The sequence below is a fragment of the Ornithorhynchus anatinus genome, chromosome 8 (genome assembly GCF_004115215.2).
Source record: "Ornithorhynchus anatinus isolate Pmale09 chromosome 8, mOrnAna1.pri.v4, whole genome shotgun sequence".
NCBI lineage: Eukaryota > Metazoa > Chordata > Mammalia > Monotremata > Ornithorhynchidae > Ornithorhynchus > Ornithorhynchus anatinus.
Window position 1 is genome coordinate 8895390 of NC_041735.1, and position 26689 is coordinate 8922078.

Here is a 26689-nt window from a genome sequence, read left to right on the forward strand (position 1 = left end):
CTTGTCCTGGCCGTTTCTGGGTCTTGCCCACCCCCGGCAGTGGACGAGGTGCAGCGTGATGGTGGAGGCCGTCATGTTGCTCGTGGTAGTACGCCCAGGCAGTGGATGCACTTGTACGTGAGCTTCTTCTCCACCGGGTGGACCGTCTGGATGACCTGGTGCCCGCTCCCGCAGGGTGGTGGGCCAGGGCGTCCGAGATGGGGCCCTTGAGGATGGAGAAGCACAGCGGGCAGAGGGTCTTGCCCACGTCCTTCTTGTAGGGGACGGCGGCCTGCGGGGAGCTCTTGACCGGCACGTCCGCCTTCTCCTGGATCTTGGGTTGCGGTTTCGGGGGGACCGGGGGGGTGTTCTGCGCGTGGTACGCCACCGACTCGGCGGGGGCGTCTCTCAGGTTGTATGTGGTGACCAGCAGGTGGATGTTGGTGTGGCTGCCCTGCTGCAGCGTCAGGTCGAAGGTCAGCGTGGAGTCCGTCTTGGGCCCCATCTCCTCGTCCACGTGGGCCAGCCGCATGTGCGCCGCCATCTTCTCCACGTCGTTGAAAGTCGACCGGCAGTAGGGGCAGGACAGGCCGTGGATCAGCATGTGGTTGAGCAGAGTGTCCGTGGGCAAGTAGCGGTTACAGTAGAGACATTTACTGGTGAAATTGTGGATCTTCATGATGTAGTTGGCCACGGCCGGCACCTTCTCCGCCTTGTGCTCCTTCTCGAAGTGGACGCTGTACACGTTCTCGGGGAACAGCTCGTTGCAGATGGTGCAGATTTTCCACTTCTGGGTCGACGAGGTGTTGGCGGCGACGGGCCGGTGGCCGCGGCGGGGGCTTGGCCCCGGACTGCCCCAGCGCCCGCGAGGCCGCCTGAGACTGCGAGAGGGAGGACGGCTTCAGCTGGCCCGCCGAGAGCGAGGAGGAGGACGAGGAGGAAGAGGAGGAGGAAGAGGAGGAGGAGGAGGAATTGGCCGACTGGAGCGTGTAGCGGGCCGGGCCCTGGGCCCTCTGCTCGGCCCCGAGCCCGTACGGCCTCCCGTTCCCGCTGGGCAGCAGCGGTTTCATCGCGGGCGATTGCTGCGGGAGAGAGACCGGGGCGCTCCCGCTCAGGCTCAGCCGCACCGACTGCCCCACCCCGTAGCCCGGGGCCACCGACTTGACGCCGTAATTGTTCTGCGGGAGGTGGACGTTCGACAGCATGTTGACGCCCGTGGAGTTCAAGTTAGGCTTTGGTATAGTGAGCCGGTTGACCATCTGCTGGGACGGGAGGGGCCGGACACTGCCCGAGCCCAGGGCCCCGACGCGGGGCGGGAGGCCCAGCGGCTTCTTCTCCTGGGGTTTGGGAGCGATCAGCATCAACGGTTTGGATCGCGGGACCACCACGTTGGTGTGCCCTATCATCGCCGTGACCTGGTAACCGATCCGTTCGTGGTCTTCGATGACGTGCTGGACTAAAGCTTCGTAGGACTTCGGCATAAAAAGGCATCGTTTGCAGTGAATACTACCCTCCTCTCGGGCACTGGAACTCAGCGGGACGGCCCCGTTCAGTGACTTTTCGCCTGCCTGGGCGACGTAAGGTGCTGCGACGTGCTGGAAATGTTCCCTGTAAATGTGCTTTCTAACGATTTCGTAGAGAGGATCTCGGTAAGTGCACTTCTTACAGTAATAAACAGCTTGCTCTACACTGTCAGCCTGCTTAGGTTTAAGGCTCTCGTGTTTGTTTTTATCTTTAAAAGTGCTGATGCCGCCGCTCGGTGCGGTGGCATTTGGAGCATGAAATATCTTAATGTGCGTTTCCAATGTCTTTTTGTCCGCATTGAAGGTACAGTAGGGACAGTTGAGGAGAATCCTGTTCTCAAAGTCTTCGCTGTGGACATTTCGGAAGTGACTTTTGTAGGCGGAAAAGAACTTCGAGGAAAACGGACAGGCGCTGCAGCAAAAGGGTTTTGTCCGATAGTCCTGCAAACGAAGGAGAGAGAGCGTTAACAGGACACGTTTCTAACCTGAAGCCTCGTCCGCCAGTCGGGACCCTCTCTGTTTTTTTTTTCCCCTTTATGTTCTTTGTTGAGCGCTTACTATGTACCAGGCACCATACTATGCGCTGAGGCAGACACAAGCTAATCAGGTTGGACACAGTCCCACGTGGGGCTCACAGTCTTAGTCCCCGTTTTACAGATGGGGTCACTGAGGCACAGAAAGGAAAGTGACTTGCCACCAAACTCACAAAACAGACAAGGGGCGGAGCCGGGATCAGAACCTGGAGCCTCTGACTCCCAGCCCGTGCTCTAGCTGCTAGGCCACTGCTTCATCTCCCCCGGCGGAGCAGGAGTGTGAACAGTCTGAGGATTCAGACTTTATCTCATCCTCCTTTACTACACGTTGCACTCCCAACTGGAAGTGATCCCATCGTGTTCTCGTAGGTTCTCAGTCAATCAGTCGTGGTACCTATCTGTCTGCCTACGTGACCTCAAGCAGAATCTTAACATTCCTGGGAGATGCCCGGATCGCCACGTTCATTGGCCCCCAAAATCAATGCGGAAAGCGATCCTTATTCAGCACGTTCCTGGGATGGGCTGTAGGACCGTTTTTCAATCCTTGCATCCATCCGTTTGGTCAGTTTCGTTGGACGCGATCGACAATGTGACTTTCAAATGGAAGAGGCTCCTTAAAACAAAATCAATCTTAAGACGCTCTTCAATCAATCAAAAATCTTTCACCTGTTAGCTTCTTTTCCACGGGGTCAGCAGTGAAAGGTAAAAGCCAGGCTCCTCCCGAAAACCTGGAGTAAAAGCTGGAACTTGGCCGGCCTGACTTGGGAGAGCCCAGCCAGCCTGACCTTCACCAAACTGAGGACAGCCAGCTAAAGGACGCACATTTACAACTTCGCCTTGGGTGAGGACAAAGCTTCCTGTGGTGAAATTCTTTTTACCCAGGCCAAATGGACTCCAGCTGAAGGCAGCAGACGGACTCTGCCCCACAGTATGAACCTCAAAGAGTCATAATACCCTGGACTGTAAGCTCCTTGGGGGCTGGGAGCGTGTACTGTACTTTCCCGAGAGCTCTAAGCCCAGTAAGTGCTCATTAAATGCCACAGATTGATTGTTTGATAGCAGGCGCTAGGTTCTGCCCTGATGCGTGTTTTCCCTACCAACTTTAGGATTCCCCAGTGGGGAATCAATCGGGGGACGCCCGCCCAACCTCACCCCTTGCGGGCTACCCTGCCAGGATTCCTTAATGTGGGCTTTTGCGGGGCAGAGTCCTCACCTTACATGAGAGCTGGGGGTAACCAGGCCGTTCTACACTGACAGATGAGGCTGTTTCTCCTTCTGCCAAGGGGGATTGTGGAGAAAAGTGTATATTCCAAAAAGACACAACCCAATCTTTCTGAACAAAGTAGAGTTTTGTAGTATGGAGAACCTTGCTTCCCAAACCAAAAGTTCCAATGCCAAGGCAATATCCAAAGGCCTAAGAGAACTGTTTGGTTTCCAGCGAAGATGTTAAACAAAAACCGCCCCTAGAATGAGATAAGTGGTGCTCAAACCACAATGTTTCTGAACGTCCTGATGTTTGGAGCAGCAGCCAGTTTCAAAGTTGCCAAATTAAAACCAGTGACACTCAAGGAGGTCTTCTGACGAGGGCTAGCAAGGACTAGCAAAACTCACACTCCACGAGAGGCTCTCTCCTCCAGAACCTCGTATTCACTAACAGCAAAATGGATCGTGGCCTTCTTTCTTCATCCAGAGCCCAGATCTTCCTTGGTAACGTCAGACTGGCCGTTCACAGTGGAACCAGCCTTCAGGTTATCGGACCTACCCAACCCTGGATTTAAAATGACAATTTTCCTATTTGGAATACTCCCGGTCTCAGATTGTTCTTGCACTGATGTTAAAACCTATCTGGAACACAACCATCAAGGCAAAAGAAAACCAGGTAACTCCACAAGAGTAAGCAGGAGTTCAAAGTTCAGCAGAGTACTGTTTGTTTGCCCATTGTTTAATCTTTGGGACAATCGGGAAATGGAGAACTGTTGCTCTTAAGTAAAAAAAGAAACACACAAAAAAACGCAAACCACACACCACTCCAGGGAGAGGGGCGGGAGAGATTACAAAAAAAAAGCATAAGTCAGGTTGGAGAAAACCTTTAGTTTCTTTCCCTTCTGGGTGGATGATGAATTGTCACATTTTTCCAATTCTGCCCCCTTTCTAAACTAAACCCCAATAACCTTAATCCCTATACTCTTTCTAGCTCAGTACTGTTTCTCCTGTCAAATTAGAAAAAAATTAAACAAATATCTTCATGTTTTCATTGCCACTCCATTTAGCCATCTGCTCCCAAATGTGCAGGCCTGGACCGCCCACACACTTTGGGAGCCACAGAGCAATGGAAGCAATAAGGCCTACTACAGTGAGAAACAAATCAGGGTCTCCGGCACTTTCCCATGGACTTTAGGAAAGTGAACGATTGTGAAATGCAACTTGAAAGAATTGAGGGGAAAATTGCGGGCCTATTCATTAGCACAAACCCAATTTTTAAGCTAACACTTCTGCGTCGGAAAAGTGAAACCTGCTTTATTAGGTTGATGGGGTTGCTAAGGAAAATGCCTAGATTCCATCCCTTCGGGGCAAAAATAACCACGTCCCCTCACCGGTCACCACCCTCCGACACTCCACCAAGTCACTTAGATCACTGACTTCAAAATCTGTACTGGAAAGAAATGGCTAAGGTGACTGTATAGGCGACGAAGGGAAGAAACTGTAAAATGTCTTACGTGATTAAATTAGTCACTGGACTTACCTGATTTTTTGTAAGTGAAGGGTCCCACAATCCAACATCCTCCCATGTAGTGTTTTTCAAATAAAAGTCATTAGGTTCAAACTGTTTAAAATCCTGCAAAAAGCACAAGGGAAAAAGTGTCAACCTTCCACTTTAGTAGCAAGAGCCATTATAATCCTCGCTGTTAGCACCAAACTCAGGAAAGGACATCTGCCTGCCTCAAATACAACACTCAAAGTGCCTCCCCAAACTCAGGCCGCTATTATGATGATGATAATGATGCTATTTTTTAAATGGTATTTGTTAAATGCTTACTATGTGCCCGCCACTGTAGTAAGTGCTGAGGAAGATACAAGCCAATCAAGTAGGGCACAGTCCATGTCTCACATGGGGCTCATAGTCTTAATCCCCATTTTATAGATGAGGTAACTGAGGTACAAAGAGGCTAAACCCAAGGTCAAGCAGCAGACTTGTGGCAGAGCTGGGATTAGAACCAAGGTCGTCTGACTCCAGGGCCCAGGCTCTTTCCACTAGGCAACACTGCATTTTGATAAGGGCTTACTCTATGTATGTCAAGTATTTCAACGCTGGGGCAGATACAAGTTAAATCAGGCCAGGCACAGTCCCTGTCCCACATGGGGCTCACAATCTAAGTAGGAGGGAGTACTACTTAAAATACTCCTTTTCGACCACACTTTTGCAAAGTCAATCACATTCGGTTTCCAAGGAAACAGACGTTCTAATTAAGTCATAAATTCCAACACAGATGAATGCTAAGCATTTTCTGTTTAAGGTCTTTGCATTTATTGGTCCTCTCCTACCCAAAAGATACCACGACAGTACTTTTCAGATACACCAAACGTTGCCCACAAAGATGTCATTCAAAAAGCTGAAAAACCGTAAGCAATAAGTAAATAAGCAAAATGAGCTTGCAGTAAGAAGCTTTCCATTAAGCTGCACTGAATTGTGTCAAAAATGTTGGCATTCTTTGGGAATAACTCAACTGCATGTCTCTGTTTATTGAGGGACTGCTGATAAGGAAATGGGGATCTTGATAAATATCTAACTGTTAGATGGAATTCTGACCAGTAGTCAATGCTTTAAAAATTGCTTTTCTGAGAATATCACTCATCCCAAACTCAAACCAAGACATGTAAAAATTGGGAAAGGGAGAGAGGTAGCGCAGTGTGGGCTAATGGACAGAGCACAGGATTTGGGAGTCCAGAAACCGGAGTTCTAATCCTGGCTCAGCCACTTGCTTTCTGGGTGATTGTGGGCAGGACACTTTAACTTTTCAAAGCTTCAGTTTCCCCAACTGTAAAATGGAGATTCAATATCTCTTCCCCTTCCTTTCCATGAGTGAAAGGGGCAGTGTCTGATCTGATTGTACTCAGTGTTTAGCACAGTACTCGGCATATAGTAAGAACAAAACAAATGCCACAATTATGATGATGATGATGACGAGGATACATGACTGGCTATACTAATTTAAAAAACAATTGCTTAGGCTGTAGGTCGATGTAAAATGGAATGATAGGTTCATGCTGATTTGGTAAATATCAAAATTTACCACACTTCAACACTGGTACATTTATTTCACTGATGGCGGCAAACCTAAACTCAAGATAACATAATCAACACAGTTGAGTCAAGAATCCAGGATTCTTGAATTTGAGGGTTAAAAAAACCCAAAACTTTACTCACGTTTACCCAACTACACTCTCACTGGCCCTTGGAATGTCCCAGATAAACAAGTCAGACCTCTGGAGAGGAAGCGCCACATTGGATGATGAATAAGTACATAGCTAGATATCTACATACGTACACGTAGATATATACCTATATACATAACCATCCTCTTTGAGAGAGGCTTCTGAAATATACTGAGTCTGTGTTGAAGGAACCATAACTCCTCTGAACTCTGGCAGATTCGCAGTCAACTTCCAAAAGGACTTATCGGTCAAACAAGAAGACAATGCCAGTTTTGAGCAGCTGGGAAAGGGGATTAAGTGAAACAAAGACAGGCCACTGCCCCAAGACCCAAGGAAGTTAATACTTACTTCTATATGTTCTTTACAGTATTCCAAACCAATGTCACTAAGTATTTTTTTCACAGTTTTCCGGGCTTTTCTTAAACTGCCAAGGTTGTTGACAGGAAGTTGGAACATAGTTTCTAGTGGAGAGAAAAATCAGGAAAGGTCAAAACACGATCTTTTATAATGTGCTGTATTTTAAACTTTTTGTAACTTGCCACCGTACTTTCCCCACACTGTCGTGATCCCAAGAGCCTTCGCCATCTGGCAATAAAAGCAGTGGATATATATTTCTGTCTAATTTGTTCTAAGCAACAAATGTCATTTAACCTGTTGTATCCAATGGGACATGAACAGGAGATTAACACGTGACAAATACTTGGGGGTTAAATCAAGCACCGTCTCATAAGAAATGTCTGTTTTCTGGTTTCTTAGAGGATCCCTCAGATCTGAACTTTCAAGGAGTTTCTTCAGGAAACCAATGAAAACCTTCTGAGAAATAAGTGCGAATGTATTCACCGCCCCCCATCCAAGAATTTACAGACACGTCCTTAGGCTTTGTTGCTTCCCCTACCTGTATTTCGTTTTAATGTCTGTTTCCCCTGCTACACTGTACGTTCCTTGAGGGCAGGGATTGCCTCTCTCCACAGCGTCTGCTGCAGTGCTCTGCCCACAGTAAATACGCAATAAATACGATTGAAAACTAAATTGTACTCTTGGAAAGGACTAGTCTTTCAGATAAATGAAATTTCCCCTTAACACCACTTTTTAGCGGCAGAGATACGAGTCAGAGAAACACTATTTTCCAGGCATTTCAGTAGAAGCCCCCAAGTGACCTACTTAAGGATCTCACCCCAAACACACAAAATTGGTTTTTCCTTTTTAAGCCCTTATGATGGATGAATGAATAGATGAATGTTGAGCTACGTACAGCACAGATGACGTCACGCTTTCCTGAATGAACAGAAAATACAATTGTTTTGTAAAAGTATTACAATATATTGCTAAGTATGGGCACCTACTGATAACCTAATGAGAAGGGCAAACACATCACACAGTTAGCTTCTACTGTATGGTCTCATTTTGTTTCCTTTCACGACCTATTTAAATCAGGTTTGTTGTTTTAAAGCAGAACCCACCCAAGTTGACGAAACCATGAAACTCAGCCAACACAAAATATTTCACAAAATATTTTACGTGTCATACAGTGATGACATGTAATTTTTTCTGAAACTTAAGAGGATGAATTTGCTCTTAATTTAATAAGCCAAAACCAAACCCATTTGAGGATACAAATAAGAGACATTAGAAACAGAAGCATGCAGAACAGCAGGCAAGATCAGAAGCTGAAGAATAAAATTAATCTCTTCAACTCACACTGCAAGGGCCTGGAATTCTAAACTAGCCATTAGTTCCTTTCCAAATATAAACCCCCAAACTTAAAATAAGTCTTTTAACTTGTTTTTAAGATTCCTAACATTACCCAGTTTTCTCCTCCAAACCAAATCTATATTAAAATCATACAAAGGAAAAGAATTCAAAATCCAGGGTTTTATGCCACCAGACATCACAAGGAACAAAAGACACGATTTAGTGTTTCAAAGGGATCCACGCTAGGTGAATCATGAGCAAAATGTACTTCTAAGAGTAACGCAATTAGCCTCATTACCCTTAGAAGTAGACACAATATAAAAATCAAACTCCGCAAATTGAACCGCCGTCACAGCCGGAAGACTCTGTCTCTCCTGACCCTCTAGGTGAGGTTAACCAAATCCTCACTGTTGAATGCGTGACTTGTGGAGCACTCTCTAAGCTAGTCATGGGGGAAACAGTCACTGGATCCCCAAAACAAAACTCTACAAAAGTAAAATATCATTCACTGGTTAGGTTGGGTTTGTTTTTCTTTTCTGGTGGTGGGGGAGAAGGGAAGGTGAAGGTTTAAGGTTTCATACTTGATAACCAAAAGATCTTAGTTTGATTCCTTATATGTCTGTGATGAAACCACATAAACCGACCTCGTGCTACAATCCTTTAAGGCCTACAGCCATGGGGTAGGGAGGAAGGTTCGCTAGCTCAATAGATGTGATTAAGAATTCCGGGGAAGCTAAGTTTGATTAAAAACCACCTCAATCTGGGCCTCCAGTCTCCCCTTTGCTCCATCCAGAGAGAGGTGGGGGGGTGCGTGCATGGGGGTGGGAGAGAAAGGGAGTACACTTACCAGCTGGAACCCCTGGTCAGAAAGGCCTCCTACTGTAACATAAACCCCATCTCACTGGCTCCAGCCAACCACGGAGGCTGGAAACTACCCTACGATGCGCTGTGCTTTGGGGGCAACTTAGAGCATGCTGAAATAATGTTCTTGGACAATCTCTCATAATAGCAAACAGTGGTCTAGAAGTCACTGGGTCGATGGGTATAGGAGATTAGGCCCATGGTATCAATTTTCATAATTTGAAGGGAAAAAAACCCCAAACCACATCATATTTTGACCCATTATTTAAGGACAGCACCTACTCTTTGATTTTTGCTTTTGTTGCTCTAAATGCAAATCTGGGTGTTTGTGGGTGCCTAACCCAGGCTCCGTGTATGTCAAATTTAGCCTCGCCTTATCTTACTTTATTTCCCTCACTACCACCGGGCCCCGTGTCCTCTATTCCCTGTCATTCTTCCTAGCAAGAACACACCACAACTAAATGAGGCTTTTGCAAACCATGATGTACAGCCAAAGCTTTTTTACTGAGGAGGCCTAAGAGCAAATCAAAACCAGGCATTGTTAAGTTCTCCCTACATTCCCTACGAAATTACGGAGTAAACATCAACTGCGTTTTTTAGAAAGCATACTTTGAAAATGTGCTTAATACAAGGTTCTAGTTTATCTGCCCCATAGATACATAGCAAAAAACTTGTGTACACACACACACACAACACATTCCTGACTCACTGAAATGTCATTATGTCTGCAGCTGACAGTTTACAGTCGCTATTCCAGGGAGACAAAAACTTCAGCTTGGGATAACAGACAGCATTTTTCCTCATGAAGAACGGCAAGAATTCTGAAGTGCCTACAGAGCCAATGAGGCCTTGTCCTACAGGCTCCTGAACAGCAAACTCCATGCACCTCATTTTATCAATTTAAAAAATCTGAAATATTGAGCAAACCCTCTTGAGATTTGGACTGATGATTCCAGGAAGTCTAAGAATGAGCAAAAACTAATGTTTCACCACAAAGCCACCACATCCTTTCTGGTTTACTCCTCTGGGCTGAGTTAATGAGGTTTAAAAATAAGAGTGGTCCTGTCTCCTGGAGTGGCAGGCAAAACAGCACTGTAACTAGTCTCTCAATCGATCCAGGGTATTTAATAAGTGCTTACTATGTGATACGCGCACTGTACTAAGCACGTACAAGACGACAAACTCAAGTTGGTAGATATGACCTTGCTCTCAGGAGCTTACAGCCTAAAGGGGGTCACAGACATTAAAAGCAATTACAAATTGGGCAAATGGAAGAATATAAGGATGTGAATATTTGGGTTGTGGGGCTGGGATGACAGTCAAGTGCTTAAGGGGTAGAAATCTAAGTCCCTATCCTCAATATTATGTTGGAAAAGCTCCTTTTAGGTTTTAGTTGAAAAAAAAAAATAAAAAGCATGAGGTGAGAGGATGCTACCATTCATGATTTCCTATTCTACCCATCTCTGAAGAAACACACACATGCATTTCTTCTATCTTCTTAAATTGAATCCTGATCTCTCCAGTAAAGCCTTGGATTAATTTACCTCCCTTTTATTTGGCAGTGTAGGATAGTAACACCTGCCTCTGCCTACCCACCCCATCATCCCACCTCTATACTACTTGGCAGAGGAACTAGTGTGGCTTAGTGGAAACAGCCTGGGCCTGGGAGTCAGAAGGACCTGGATCCTAATCTTGGCTCCTCCACTTGACAGCTGTGTGACCTTGGGTACATCATTTAGTTTCTTTGTGCTTCAGCTACCTCATCTATAAAATGGGGATTAAGACTCTGTCCAACCTGATTAGCTTCTACCTACCCCAGCGCTTAGAGCAGTGCCAGGAACACAGAAGCTCTTAAATACCATTTAAAAAAAAGGAAAAAAAGGAAAGTGAGGTGTCAAGATCAGTGGCAGAACCAGGCCTTCGATTTTCAGGCAATCAAGCTGCTGAATACCAGAGAGTGTGGATGGCTCAGTGCAAACCCTCACCCACTATTCATGCCTACTTATGTCCACTGATGATAGGACCCATCTTTCCCCTTCTGATCAATAGCGGCCCAACCATGCTTATCCCAAAGAGCAAGGGGCCCAAAATGGTGCCGTGCTGCACTTGAAAGGACAAACGAGTGTGCAAAAGTGGACTCTCAACAATTCACACCCAGGTAAACACTCTCATGGCAGCCAGTGTCATTTTTGACCCAGAGAACAACTCTAGACAAAGGGCAACTGTTCAATCAATGATATTTATTGAATGTTTACTGTGTGCAGAGTGCTTGGGAGAGTGCAGTACAACAGAATTGGCAGATACGTTCCCTGTCACCATTCTTTATTAGGCCACTGAAGTCACATCAATCAGTGCTATTTACAGAGCATATCCTGCGTACGGAACACTGGACTAAGCACTGTATTAAGAAACTTGACTCCACCAAGCCTAAAGGACCTACCTGATACATCCTTGGATCTCAGTGCTTTCCAACTGGGGTGCTCCAAGGATTTTTGCAGGCCGTCTTGGTATAATGAATGTGCCAAACTAATTTCTAAGTTGTTGTTTTTTTAATGGTATTTGTTAAGTGCTTACTTTGTGCTAGGCACTGTTTTAAGCACTGTGGTAAAGAGGCGGTAATCAGGTCAGACACAGCCCCTGTCCCACACAGGGCTAATCCCCGTTTTACAAATGAGGTAACTGAGGCACAGAGAAGTGACTTGTTCAAGGTCACACAGCACACAAGTGGCGGGGCCGGAATTAGAACCCAGGTCCTTCTGCATCCCAGTGGCTAGAGCCACTAAGCCATGCTGCTTCTCATTGACTCTGCTTGTACTCCTGGAGGCACAGAGCTCAAAGGAAATGTCACCGAATGACTGCATGCAGTTTGCTGCTGTTTCTGTTGCCATGAGCAATACAACTCAGATCATTTCCTCAAACACAACTCCAAGTAGCAGGGCCTAGTGGAAACGGGTCTAGGAATAAGAGGATTTGGTTCTAATTCTGGATCTGCCACATCAGTCAACTGTATTTATTGAGTGCTTACCGTGTGGAGAGCACTATGCTAAGTGTTTTGGAGAGTATATAAAAAGAGAGTTGGTAGGCACATTCCCTGTCTATAAACTTACAGTCTGGGGGGGGCGGGGACATGTATTAATACAAATAAATTTTGAAAACATATGGAAGTGCTGCAGGACTGAGGGGCGAATAAAAGGTGCAAATCCCAGTGGAAGGGCGATGCAGAAGGGAGTGGGAGAAGAGGATATGAGATTGACCTTGGGCAAGTCACTTAACTGCTGTGCCTCAGTTACCTCATCTGTAAAATGGAGATTAAATCCTACTCCCTCCTATTTAGACTGTGATTACCATATTGGGACAGGGGCTACATTTAACCTGATTAACTTTTATCCACCCAAGCGCTTCACAGATACTACTAAAAAAAAAAGAGCAGCACTTTTACAAGTACCATAAATATTACTATTATTAACTCCCTCCCCACCACCCGTTTACTAGCGGCTTAGTTGGCATGTATTTTTGTGTGATGGGCTCCAAAGATTGCTGTTGAATGGAAACGGTTGGGAAACACATTCCTAAGTGCCAAAGCGAATCACTAGCATTTGTGTGATACAGCCAAATGCCACCTCCAAAAGGTGTTAAACCCATCAGAATCTTGGAGGGAAGAGGCAAGGGGAAGAGCTTCAGAGAGAGATGCTAGTACCCTTTTCAAGTTTCTTGGATCGAAGCCCATGCTATCTCCCTATGTTAGACTGGCCTGTGAACATTTTACACTGGGGCGTTGATCACAGATCAGAGAACCTGCTTTAATCACCTACATGGGGGAAGGATGCTTAGTACAGTGCCTGGCACCTAATAAGCCCTTAAAAATAGCATAATTTTTTTTTTTAAAAAGAGGTTTAGACACCCCTAGACAAGAAAGTTCTACCCAAAGTATTTCAGATACCAAAAACCCCCAAACCAACCAAAACCAGAGCCTTGACTGAAAAAAACTAAAAAACAGACTTGGATCTCTCCTCACGCTTAGATTTATAAATCCGTTCACAAATATGAGACTGATTATCCAAGATCCTGTTCAGGAAAACATATCACTATGTGCAGAGTGATATGAGTTCATAACTAAAGGATTAATCCTCACTCCTAGACTTCCGATCAATTTGCCAAGGTGGCCATCAGTCTTAAGAGATCAAAAGTCAGTTCTGCTGAAATTGGCTACCTAGCCACTCACAGGTCCAGCTCACACGGCTTTTCCAAGAAAGCAAAACAAAAACACTCAAATACACTGGAATTTGGCCAGTAGCAGGCCAGTGCTATCTCAAAAATGGATTCAAATCCACACAAAGTGATAAAAGCACCCGGCAAGAGCCAACCGCAAAAGGCATTAGAACCTAGGTTACGAGGAGGTAGGGCACATTTTCAAGCAAAGAACTTATTCACTTGGCGTTGTGACATAAGCTACTACCTTTCCGAAAAATATCACCTGGAACTTTAGGAGGAATCGGTCTACTCGTAGTTTGTTACCCACGAGTTGAATGGAAAGAATGGAATAATAAGATGCGAACCCCAAACTAAGCAGCCATTAGAGTCGAAGCCCACTTCTGAAGAGCACCACCAGCTTCCAGGTTCTTAAGTCTCCTTTCTGAACGTGCTCGGAGTTTCCTCTAGCTGTCATTTTAGCAACAACCAAGGCCAGAGCCTGTTTTAGGCTGGGAAAATAACAGTACCAGTTCAGCAGTCACAATCCCATAAAGTCACTACTCTGATCTAGATTGTTCTGACGAACGTATTTTCTCAGCCCATTTGACCATGACAACTTTATCTTTTTTTTTTACCCCATTTATGGCATTTGTTAAGCACTTACTGTATGTCGGGCACTACACTAAATGCTAGATATGAGATAATCAGTTTGGGCATAATCCCTCTCCCACACAGTGTTCGCAGTCTTAATCCTCATTTTGCAGATGATGTAATGGAGGCGAAGTGAAGTGACTTGACCAAGGTCAGAGTCAGGATTAGAACCCAGGTCTTTTGACTCCCAAGCCCTTGCTCCTTCCAGCAGGCTATGCAACTTCTTTCTTGGGTTAGAAAAACATGACAAGAATCTCAAGAGGGCAACCAACATTGCCACGCTCCTCCATATGTCCCATGATACCATAGAGAAAATACCGGGTTGGAATGATCAATAATTTAACCTAATACAGGAGGGAGAGAGGGAAGAAGGGAAAGACAGGGAGAGAGAGGAAGAGAAGAGGGAGAGGGAGAGGGAGTGAGAAAGTGAGAGACCGTAGAAGATTGCAACAAACCCTGTGTTTATTCAGATACGGGCAGGGCACCAAACCATTTTGATTTTAGAGGCAAGTTTGCAGGAGTGGTAAAGGAAATATTAGGCCTTTATATTCCATAAATTTAGTTTCCTTTCATCACTGAGTCATCCAGAAAGCAGATTACCTGGACAATTTTACTAAATGCCAATGCACTGGTTGAAGGTGGATTTTAAAGTACGAATGCCATTCGATCATACGCCTCCGCTATATATGCTGATGGTCTTCACCGGGAGGTTTTTTTTTGTTTTTTAAACTTCCCCCCAGCACCCATTTGGGAACCACACGGTAAGGAAGAACAAATAAGAGTAGCGTGGCCTAGGGAAAAAGTAGGGACCTGGGGCGTCAGAGGAGGTGGGTTCTAATTCCCTATCTGCCATTTGTCTCCTGGGTGACGTTGGCAGGTCACTTAGCCAACTATGCCTCAGTTTCCTTAACTGTAAAATGGACATTAATCCTATTCCCCCTTATTCCGTGAGCCCCACGTGGGACAGGGATCGGTGACCAACCTAATTGTCTTGTATCTCCCTCAGCACTTGGCAGGTAGTAAGCACTTAAATACCAAAACAAATCAGACAATAGGATAGTCTGGGTTGCTGCCTTTGTGACTGATTTAAAAGTGAGGGCTCTAGTCCCCATTGTCATTCCCTCCTAATCCTCCCCAAAGCCCGCTTGCCTCCACCCCCACCCAGCACCCCAGCCTCTTTCCTCAGCCTCAGGATTTTGGCTGCCTCTGGAAATCAGCTCTCCCTCCCTGCTGGATCCCAGCTCCCTATCATCAGTCTCTGGATTCGTGGGAAGAAACAAATCCCTAGGAGCTTATTTTAGGATTGACTTATTCACCAGCACCTCTCACCCCTGTACTCTGCTCAGTTCCTTTAGAGCCTTCAACTCCCTCCCAGTGGAATGGGGGGTTCCACGACAGACACAAGGCTGCAGGGTGCCATCCCCAGCCTTTTCCCATACCACCGACCACCCTCAACATAACTTCTGCTCATCAGCCCAGCGTGACTTGAGCAGTAATTCTAAGGCCTGGCTTTGCTGGAACACAAGAAAGTAAAATGTGTTGGAAGCTCAGGAGGGCACCTGACCTAGCAGAACACGATGGGTTCTCTGCACAAAGAAATTGAGCACAATGAATTAAATGGTAATAGAAAGCCTTTTTATTGTATGGTGTTATCGCCACATTTAGTTTACATTTGAACATACCATACTGTCAGATGTGGATATAATACTATACTCGAATAGAAATTTCCCAAATATTCTGGAGGTACTTTTATTAGCATAGTTCATACACTTCTGCATAAATTATAATCCAACGTGTTGCAAAATACGGCAGTGTTCACTTCCCACAGAATGGGTATATCCGTAGGCTCAGCATTACAACAGTCAAAACTATTTTCAGTTATAACTGGATGTTGCAATCACAAGCAAAGCACCGTTTTAAACACCCAAAAGTTGCAGCTGAGAACAGACTATGCCCAGAAAGGAGACAAGTAACCCAGAACGTACATCTTCCAACTAGGGCAATGGATAAATATTGAGAGTTTTTATCTCTTTCCTAATTATACTTCACTATGTGCTTATTCGCTTAGCCTAAACTAAGCGAACTTTTAAAAGCAGAGGACTATGGGGCGACAGTCTCTCAATCAACATTCTAATGCCTGTAACTCGGGGTCGGTGAATAAATAACGTAACAATAGCACCGTTTGAAAGTTATTATAGCTCCACTATGTGCCCAAGCCATCAGAAGTGCCCATTCCGACTCATGAAGCAGGTGTTGTAATGTCTGGTGTTCCCAGCAAGGGTATTTGGTTAGCAAAGGGAATAGAGAGGGTCCTAAATTTAGGCTACCTCCAGACCTCCAGGGAATGTCTCCCTCCTTAACAGTCTCCGTGAGGGCATCAGGGAAAGTGCTTTACTATGCCCACCCTCAAGATGTGCAAATGATTCTAAACTGCATTTCAGAGTCAGCAGTCACCATGGGGCTGACTAACAATAGGTCCGAAGAAAAACCAAGGAAATGGAAGCAGTCCTGACCTGAGAAATCTAAACACAACAAAGATCTCCAGCAACGACACAGGTCCCAAAGGCAAATGTAAAATTCGTATTAGCTAGAGAGGCAGGTCCAGGCGTGTTTTAAAATCAAGTTGGGGCTGGCTAGGAGGTAGCAGCGTGATCTGATGGAAGGATCAAGGACCTGGGAGTCAGGGGATCTGGGTTCCATATCTGCATTTGTCTGCTGCATGACCTTGGGTAAGTCACTTAACTTCTCTATGTGTCTCTTGCCTCATCTGTAAAATGGGGAGCAAAGCCTCCCCTCTCTGACTTGGACGGTGAGCCCCGGGTGGAACAGGGATGGTGTCTGATCTTTTTATCGTCTATCTACACCAGCGCTTAGTACAGTGCCTGCCACATAGTAAATACTTCACATATACCACTGGAAAAAAAGTTACGGATGGCTCTTGCAATCAGGATGGGTGCTTACAGAGAACCACCTCACAGCCTCCATGGCTGCTGTCAAAGACAGCATTTGGAAGGATCAATCCTCTGACCCTGAAATGGCCCTTCTCTTGCTCTCCTGAGAACTCCTCAAAGACAGGTGTTCCCTCCCCCAAACCCCCTCTCTCTCATCCTTCCCAGCTGTCTCTCAAAAAGAGAGCTCTGCAGCATTTGGATTCTACCCCCTTTAGTACTAACAAGAATAACTGGTATTTGTTAAGCACTTACTATGTGCCCAGCACTGCGCTAAGGTAAACACAAGATAGGTTGGAAACGGTCCCTGTAAACTGTGGGGCTCACACTTTAAGGGGAAGGGAGAACACATATTAAAATCTCACTTTACAGATGAGGAAACTGAGGCACAGAGAAGTGAAGTTATTTGCCCAAGGTCACACGCAGCAGTCAAATGGCAGACCTGGAGTAGAATCCAGATCCCTTGGCTCCGAGACCTGTGCTTTTCCGGCTCGGCCACGCTGCTTTCCTTCCTTTGTCACTGATCCGTTGGTCGTGTCCTAAAAACCCTTGCACCTATTCTTCCTTCCCTCCCACCTATTCTTCCATCACTCACTCTCCGATGACTTTTTCTGCTCTATCTCCAAACACACTCTATCTCTCTTACCATAAAAAACAAACCACAAAAAAACCCACATCTTTTCTGGATCTCACCGGCCCCACCTCCTTGCTCCCTTTCCAGGCTAAAATGCCTCAAATGGGTTTTTACACTCACTCTTCCATCTCCCTTTTTGACCCTTTTCAACCTGGTTTCTTTCCCCTTCATTGAGACAGTGCTCTCCAAAGTCACCAGTTCCTCCCTGTCACAGCTAACAGACTCTACCCTGATCTTCCTGGGGCTCTCAGCTGCTTCTGACCTGGTACGTCACTCCTTTCTCTTGAATGCTCTGTAACTTGGTTTTTTTCTGACAGGTCTCTCATTTTTCTCCCTATCTCGGCCACTCCTTCCCTAATGGGCTCTCTGTCAATCTCTCATCCTCCTTCTTGTGGAAATTCCCCGAGGCTCAGCTCTGAGTTTCCTTCTCATCTTACTCTTATTCCCTTGGGTTCCTTATATGCTCCCGGCTTCAACTACCCCCTTCTCTGGAGGTGACTCCTAAACTCCCTAGATCACTCTTCTCCTTTCCTCTGAAATCTCACACATCTCCTCTTGCCTCCAGGACACTTCCACCTGGATGTCCCACAAGAACTTAAGTGATGTCCAAATCTCCTCTATCTTAACTTTCCCATCACAGCTGACACCACCAACACCCTCCTTGTCTCTGAAGGCCACAACTATTACGTTACCCTCGACTCCTTTGTCTCTTTCCATTTTCAGTCTTTCATTAAATCCCGCCGGCTTTTCCTCCACCACATTTCTGAGATGTCCGCCCTCCCTATCCAAATGGCCACAGTGCTTGTCAAGATAACTCTATATCACATCCCAGCTTGACTGCTGCACCAACCTCCTCATTGGTCTCCCTCCATCTGGCCTCTCCAGCACACGTCATATCATGCTGCCTAGATCATCTTTCTAAAACGTCACAATGTGCATCTACCAGCCATTCCTCGAAATCCTTTAAGGGTTACCCATTCCTCTGCGCTTTAAGCAGAAATCCTGACCGTTGGCTTTAAGCCACTTAATCACCTCTCCCTTTCTTATCCACTCTCTTTCTCCCACTAAATCACAGCTCGCATTTGTCTCTCTTAAGCTTATCTACTACCGTGCCTCCTCATCAACCCACCTCTCTCTGACCCCTTGCTCATGCCATTTCTGCCTGGTTCATCATCCTCCATCTAATCCGCTAGACCACAGCTTGCCCCATCTTCAAGCCCTTCTAAAATCACTTTTTTCCTCCAAGTCACAACCCCCAACTATCACCTCAGCAACCCTACACCACTTACAAACTTAAGCTCTAACACCCACATACAACACTTCTGCACACATTTTTATTTTCTCTTCTTGAGGGCGCAGATCTAATTCTACTTCATTCTTCCAAGCAAAGGGCTCTTTACAGAGTAGGTCAATAAATACTGATGGATTGACATGAGTTTTATAATTTCCTTTGTAATTCTCCTCAACATACAATTCCTCAGAGCCAAATCAAGATTTACTGGTCCTTTATGTTCTAAAATAATCCCACCCACGATGAAATTTACCCCTGACCTTTTCTACTTTACCCCCAATCTGGGACCGTCTTGTTCGGCTACGAAGCGCACCCACACCAGGACTGTCCTTTGACGCTGGGTCCCATTGCTTGCAATGCTTTGGCACTCCTGCTTAAAAAGGGTCACTCATTCCGGGATGGCAGGGTCCACTGGACCATCGAGGTATCCTACCATCACCTGGTGCCTGAGCTGTGCTGAGATAAACATGGCTTCCACCTGGTCCAGTAACTCAGTTCCAGGACTCTGTCTGTGACCCTGTCACACTACTGAACGCAGAGCGTGGCCTGTGACTGTCAGACTTGTTCGAGGTGCTGGGGGAAGGACTTGAGGGGGGTAGACCCTGGGCCTGCTGACCGCCACCAAGGCATCTCGCCAGCTCTGTAGACTTTCAGAGAGCATCTGCTATGAGGTGTGAATGCTGGCTCAAGAAAAGTGAGGTAACTCAGTGACGAGTAGTGGCCTCGCTTTCTAGGGGATGTGAAGCTGCCCGGGAAATAATCTGTTCGATGACTGCCAGGCTTGTGAGGAGTGCAACCTAGAGACCAGAGAAATAGGGACGCCTTTCCGCCTGGTCTCACCAAGGCAGGAAGGCCAGAAGCAACTGCATTGAGTGGCCTCCACAGACTACAGGATGCCAAGGAAGCTGCAGTGGACCCTGAGCCTCAAAGCAGCCCAAAACTCCCCTACTCTGGCTTCATTTCCCTACTGAATTTTTTTTTTTTGTATCTGTCCTCTTTTATGCTTTCTTAGTGTTACCCTTTCACCTCTCCTTGTGTCTGTCGCAGGCCCCCTCCCCTTTTGCTTTTAGATGGTGATAATAATAATAATGTTGGTATTTGTTAAGCGCTTACTATGTGCCGAGCACTGTTCTAAGCGCTGGGGTAGACACAGGGGAATCAGGTTGTCCCACGTGGGGCTCACAGTCTTAATCCCCATTTTACAGATGAGGGAACTGAGGCACCGAGAAGTTAAGTGACTTGCCCAAAGTCACACAGCTGGCAAGTGGCAGAGCTGGGGTTCGAACCCATGACCTCTGACTCCAAAGCCCGTGCTCTTTCCAGTGAGCCACGCTGCTTCTGGTGAGCCTCTGGAGGGCCAGGGACTGAGTCTAATTCCCATCCAGGGATTCTCCCTCTGAGCTTAGTGTGTTTTTCTCACATCGTAAACCCTCCATAAATACTATTACTACTGTCTGTGCCAAAGGGTAGGAGTCACATTCTAGATAAAAAGAACACTTTTTGACAAACTTGAAAGGCACCGAAGTGACTTCTACCTTAGACAAAGAGGAGATTACCAGTGCAGTTTCTTCCCTGGCCTGCTTGCCTTATTGGTGCCCTGAAGATCAATGGAAAAGGTGGAAAGGCATATGCCAACTCGCACCGCCAATCAACTAAGAATGCATTTGTTTGTTCCTGTTGTTTTGGCTCCCCAGTCTAGCAGCAGAATGAGGTTAGTTACTGGACCCGCTGGTGAGGAAAAAGAACTCGTTTCTGGCATTCTCTGTCAAATGGTTTCCAAGTAGGGTGTTGGTTGGAAGACCATTCACTGGGGTCCAGAATCTCTTAATTCAGCTCACTTGCTCTCAGCTTCTTTCTCCTCTCCCCATTTTCTGCTGCTCAGACTTCCCCACTGGAATCCGTAGCCTCAGTTTATTGCAATGCCACATCAGGAGCCGACTGTTTGGGTTGGTGTGACCCTCTGATTGCTATTTGGGAGGTCGCCTCTTACTTCTAATACATCTCTGTGTGGACCCTTCCCATCCTGGCGGCCTAGATGAGATTCTTTTATGCGAATTCCTTCATATGGGAGGCCCCGTTCAAGTTGCCTCATCAAGTGGAGATGACAAAGGAATTCCTGGGACCCTTGCCCTTCAAGGGAAACAAAGTGCTTAGAACAGTGCTCCGCACACAGTAAGTGCTTCTTAAGTACGGTCGACTGGTTGAAGGAGATGCTCAGGCCTACTTCTACCAAGTTCCCAGGGTGACCTCCAAAGTGAGCTATTGCTGGAATTGTCCTGCGTTATAGGCGGGCAAACTCCCGCTCTGAGACAGGATGCCTGGACAGAAGGATGAGTGCAACGAGGCTGGGTGGCCTTTTGGTAGAGCACGGGCCTAAGAGTCAGAAGGACATGGGTTCTAATCCTGGCTCCTCCATGTCTGCCATGACTGGGCAAGCTACTTCACTATGCCCCAGTTACCTCATCTGTAAAATGGGGATTAAGATTGAGAGCCCTGTGTGGGACAAGGACTGTGTCCAACCTTACTAACTTGTATCTTCCCCAGCACTTAAAACAGTGCCTGGCACATAGTAAGCGCTTAACAAATATCCTTACTATTATTATTCTGAGGTGCTTGGAGTCTGGGGTATCCTGGAACTCCACCTTGGGTCAGGAACCTTCTGGAGTGACTCCTCTAAGGTCCAAAGACTTCAAGAAACAGGTCCTACCACAGCACCAGAGCACTGTTGTGGGCAGGGACTATATCTTGCTTATTATTGTAGTCTCCCAAGTGCTTAGTAGAGTGCTCTGCACACAGCGCTCAATATGATTGAATGGAGAGTTTATCATCTGGGAAGGGGAAGGGACTGTGTAGGGAATCTTTGTCCCAGAACCAGGCTTCTGGGCCCTCCAGGCCCACTGTAAAAACCCAGAGGGAGAAGGCGCTTGGTTGAATCAAGATGGCAGCACTCATTTATCCGCTTGCTCACACATTCCCCTCTAGAATATAAACCTGTGGGTAGGGAACATATCTACCACACTCCTATATTGTACTCGCGCAGGCGCTTAGAACAGTAGTCTGCCCACAGTAAATGTTCAATAAATACCTCAAATTGATTCTGGGAGGTTCCCACAGTGCAGAATGGAGGAAACTGGTGTTCCTCATATTACATTAAGTCAGGTGTCTCTCTCCCGACATTTACTAAGGGAAGAGAGTAAGCTAGTCATGGGCAGGGAACGTTTCTGCAAATTCCGCTGCATTGTACTCTCCGAAGTGCTTATTACAGTGCTCTGCACCTAGTAAGCGCTCGGTAAGTGCCATTGATTGATTGATGGATTCACCTTGGACAATGCCAGAGCCTTGTACTGCTAGGGAGAGCTGTCCGGTTTGAAAATAGCTCTTAACTGTGAGGGTCAATGAGAGAGAAACTCTGGTGCACATGCCCACAAAAATAGCGTAAGGGTCCTCTTCTCGCCTCTCACCATTCAGGACAGGTACTCCTCGGACCCAAGAGTGCCATCCAATGTCATGTCTCTCCCTCAGACCGAGGCTGCTTGGCATTCATCAGAATCTAGTGGACTGTAGGGAGAATGGGGGAAAGGACATATCCTACTGACTGGGTTTTTGCAGTAGTGGTGATGGTTAGTGCTGAGGCAACCCCACTTCCGCACCCAGTCCACCTGTGCCCAGTGGACAACGTGGAGGGACTGCTGGCAGGGACAAAAGGCATAGACTTTCTCTGAGTACCCAGGCACCATCGAGTCCTCATACATTCCCCACGAATGCAGAAGCAGAGAAGCAGCGTGGCTCAGTGGAAAGAGCATGGGCTTTGGAGTCAGGGCTCATGAGTTCGAATCCCAGCTCTGCCACTTGTCAGCTGTGTGACTGTGGGCAAGTCACTTAACTTCTCTGTGCCTCAGTTCCCTCATCTGTAAAATGGGGATTAAGACTGTGAGCCCCACGTGGGACAAGCTGATTCCCCTCTGTCTATCCCAGCGCTTCGAACAGTGCTCGGCACATAGTAAGCGCTTAACAAATACCAACATTATTATTATTATCACGTCATTGTTAAGTGTGAATTAGTAAGGGCCGGTGGGGGTAAAACAAGACCAAAAATAAACCAGGGATCTTGGCATGCCTATTCAGTCTGAAGCTGGCAAGAGGTTCGAGGCAGGGCATACGTGGATGGGGGCAGTTATTTCAGGAGAGCAGTGGGACGCCAGCGGCCTCTTTTACCTCAGGGCAGGTTTGGAAAGCCCCATCGATCGCCTGAAGGTGAAACCAGTCGGTGTCGGCCTCCACTCCGAGAGGAAGCCTGATGGCACTGACACCACACCTGGCTGGGCAGCATTTGCATACAGGGGTCGCCCTCCTTCGGGAAGTTAACAGCACATGGCTCCCCTGTCTGAACGGTTCGAGGGGGAAGCGGCTCTTGAAGGTGGCTGGCCTGGTTGGGGCGAGATTGTCTGGGGGGGTACAAGGGGGGCAGGGAGGTGAGGGGAGTGAGAGGACCCTGGGGCTTATGTGACTGTTGTTGGCTTCTTCACAGGTGGTGCAACCTGAATATGAAAGCGATCCAGGCTGGGATGCTAGCAATTCTCTGGGCCTGTGTAAGAGGATGAACCACACTTTCTTTACTTAGAAGCATTATAATATTCCTAATTCCTAATTTGTAGTGTTAGGAAGCCTGATTTTTGGATTTTTTTAAGGCTCACCTGGTCCCTCCAATCTTGGGCGTCTTAGCTCCACACATAGGGAGCGGCACTGGCACTAATATGTGCCGTCTGAACAGGAGAATGTTGCTTGTGTACATTCAGTTTATATGGTTGTGTCGCTGCTGTTCTCAACTGGGCCAAGGAAGACGTCCCAAGATATTAGGTTTTCACATTTCATTGTCTCTGCTTTATTCGGGGAGGGGGGGGAAGGAGGGGTTTGTAGGTGGGGAGGGCCGGGGGTCAGGGGAGAATTCCCTCCCTCCACTGAGGGGGAGCCACCCACTGAGCTGAGCTCCACCCACCCCCAAGGGGAGCAAGAGCATAGGCAGCAGAGCCTTGGTCAGATCCTCTCCGAACTCCAGGGATGTTCTGTGCGTGGGGAGTGGGGCTTGGAGGGGGATAAGCAGGGTTCAGCCTGCTTGGCTACAGCTAGTATGGAAAAAGGTTCTGTTGAAAGGCTTCCCGGCTACACAGAGGGGAAGAAGAGCTGCCCTAACAGGTCAGTACGAGAGCCCTTGAGGGCGGTGGGCTTTGGACTGGGCACTCCTTTCCTGTTATTGACCTCATGGCCCACAGGGGTTCTGAGGGAAAAGGAGAGACTCAGTGCAAGGCAGGGAAGGCAATGGCCAGAAGAGTAAGGATGGGGTGCACGGACTACTTACTCTTCTTCCGCAGACCACGCCGCTGATCTCACGTCCCGTGGCTTGGAGAAAAGTCCTGAGGCCTTGGTTGCAGGGAGGCACAGGGAAGACAGGAGAGGCTGAAGGGGAAAGGGCTGACTTGCCTAGCACCCTGGCAGAGACAGAACTTGATCTTATCCGGAACCAGTTGCCTGCCCTCCTAAGACAGACGGTTCTTTTAAACTTCATAACGAGAGGTATCTGGGAGCAAATACTTTAGTGCCCAATAGGCATTCGGCAGGATAACCAAGGGTGAATGCCAAGGAGGGTAACCATCACTTTGTTCCTTCAATCACCCTTCGATGCCAGCGTGGTCTAGTGAATAGAACTCAGGCCTGGGAGTCTGAAGGACCTGGGATTTAACCCCAGCTTTGCCACTCTTCTGCTGTGTGACCTCGGGCAAGTCACTTCACTTCTCTGTGCTTCAGTTTCCTTATCTGTAAAATGGGGATTAGGACTCTGAGCCCTGTACGGGACAGACACTGTTGTCTGACCCCATTTGCTTGTATCTATCCCAGTGCTTAGTACAATGCCTGGCATTTATTAAGTATTTAACAAATACCACAAGTATTTTTGGCGAAACAATTCTAGGATAAAGGGCCTCACCCTTTATGGCGTGGGGGGCAGAAGACACATTTCCAAGTATTTAGGACCCTGGGAAAGCACCACAGAGACCAGCCAAACACCAGCTCAGAAACCTCCAGTCCACCTATTCCTAGATTTCCAGGTGCCGCACTGGGAGAGAGCCATGAGGTACCAGGGTGGGAAATGATCCCATTAGCCAGGAAGAGGAAGAAAGTCAGCCTTTCAATGACTGCTGAAACTCAGTCCCTCCAGGGCCAGAAAAGGGTCTCTCATCACCAAGTTGCTTAGTGGGTGATCTCCTGCTAGAGGCAGAGAGACCTTGGCCACATCCCCCGTGCCAACCCCGGGGATTCTTCCCTTTGGGAACAGCTCAGTGAACCAACCAGTTGGGGTCAAGCGTGTCGTGCCATAGTCCAGGACCATTTCCAGACAAGGAAGATGGGTCTGAAGTGGGCATGTGGGGAGCTGGGGTGCAGGCTTGCCTCAAGGTAGACGGTCTCAAGTGTTGGGAAGTGACCTTGGACACCAGGTTAGTCAACCCCATGTTGGTGTCCTCTTGAGAGGGGTAGGCCGTGGACTCCGTCTGCCCCAAGTGATGGCTGGCGTAGGGGAAGGTTGCTACATGGCAACCCTAAAGAAACCGCTGAGGCGACCAAGGTAACACTCTTGGCCCTGTCTGGACTCAGGCTTGAACTAGAGCCGGTACCTAGGATGTCCGCCTATCCCTGCATCCTCTGGTATCTTTTGATCTGTCTTCAGAGAAGAGACACTTCAAAGAGAAACAGCAAATCAGAAATCCACCAGCCAGAGCCAACTGCCACGTTCAAATCCGGGTTGCCTGGGGATCCCTCAAGTCCCTCTTCACCCTTGGAAGGAAGGAGGCCATCCTGGATCATCCTTGGCTATTTTCTGGGTACATCTCAAGTCCCGGGTCAAGATGGTGCTGAGCTGCTTCTCCCAACAGCTCTCGTCAAATCCCAAAGAGAGGTGGAAGCTCTTCTTCAAAAACCCATACTCCAAATTAGAGAGAAGAAACTGGAGGGCTCGCTTGGGGCCAAGGAGGAGCCTTGAAGGAAGGGGAGTGGAGTCGTCAGACCAGAACACTCGGCTTAATGGGAGAGGGATTGGCCATTGGGACATTTTCCTGTCTTTTCTGACTCAGGGTATGACCCACCTGTGGATCACTTGAAGCCATTCGAGTAACACACATGGAAGATCTGGAAACAGGTTTTCAACGTCACCGGCCTCTCAGCCGATGATTAAGACGCTGACGACGACTCTCCGTTACTCTTCAAAAGCCTCTCTGACACAGTGGAAGAGAGCAGAAGACGACTATGCGAAAAACTCGTGGAAATGAACAATTCCCAGGCCAGCTGGTATACCCAGAGAACTTGGTAAAATATCCCCTTTTCACAGGATTGACGGAGAGAAGAACGAGAGATGGGTGAGGGCAGCCGAGTTCTCCGAAGCACAACAGGGCTCTTGGGAGCACCGAGAGTACCGCTCTTGGCCGGGAGAGGAAAATGACCATCAGGTGAGCACACTAAAGCAGCCCCATTCTCATCCTGTTGCCGTTGCCAGAGTCAGCTCCTGGCTCAAAGAACCACTGTACTGGCCGGTGACGGCCACGTCGAGGCACTCCCTACGTTCCTGCTGGCCTCTTCAGCCATTAGCACCCAAGGTCCACTTTGCCAGTCTACAGTGCGCTACTTTCTGGGTATGTACAAAAGACGCCAAACCCAAAACGACTACAGTTTGGTGACTGGCAATGAAAATATTCTTGGAAGGACACTTCGATATTACCATAACTCTTGTGAATAGCATTAAAGATTTAATTCTTACTCCTTGACTTCACAGATTTTATTTCCGGACTTCGTGGAAATAGTTTAGACCCACTACTGATCAAAAACCAATAAAGTTCCCAACAACAACACAACAAAACTACCAGAATTGTGTGTTCTATCACCCCTATGGCAATACATTTAGCACACTC

At 47.3% G+C, this 26689-nt stretch overlaps 1 protein-coding gene across 1 annotated transcript in view; it reads right to left on the reverse strand.

Moving 5' to 3' along the window:
• Positions 1-26689, reverse strand: part of LOC100073652 (activity dependent neuroprotector homeobox) — a 56851-nt gene that overhangs the window by 6834 nt on the left and 23328 nt on the right. Inside the window, 7 exon segments of the mRNA XM_029070641.2 lie at positions 3-84; positions 87-173; positions 176-789; positions 792-815; positions 818-1943; positions 4779-4871; positions 6818-6930. Of these exon segments, the coding sequence (XP_028926474.1) occupies positions 3-84; positions 87-173; positions 176-789; positions 792-815; positions 818-1943; positions 4779-4871; positions 6818-6925 (2134 nt within the window). The 5' untranslated portion in view covers positions 6926-6930.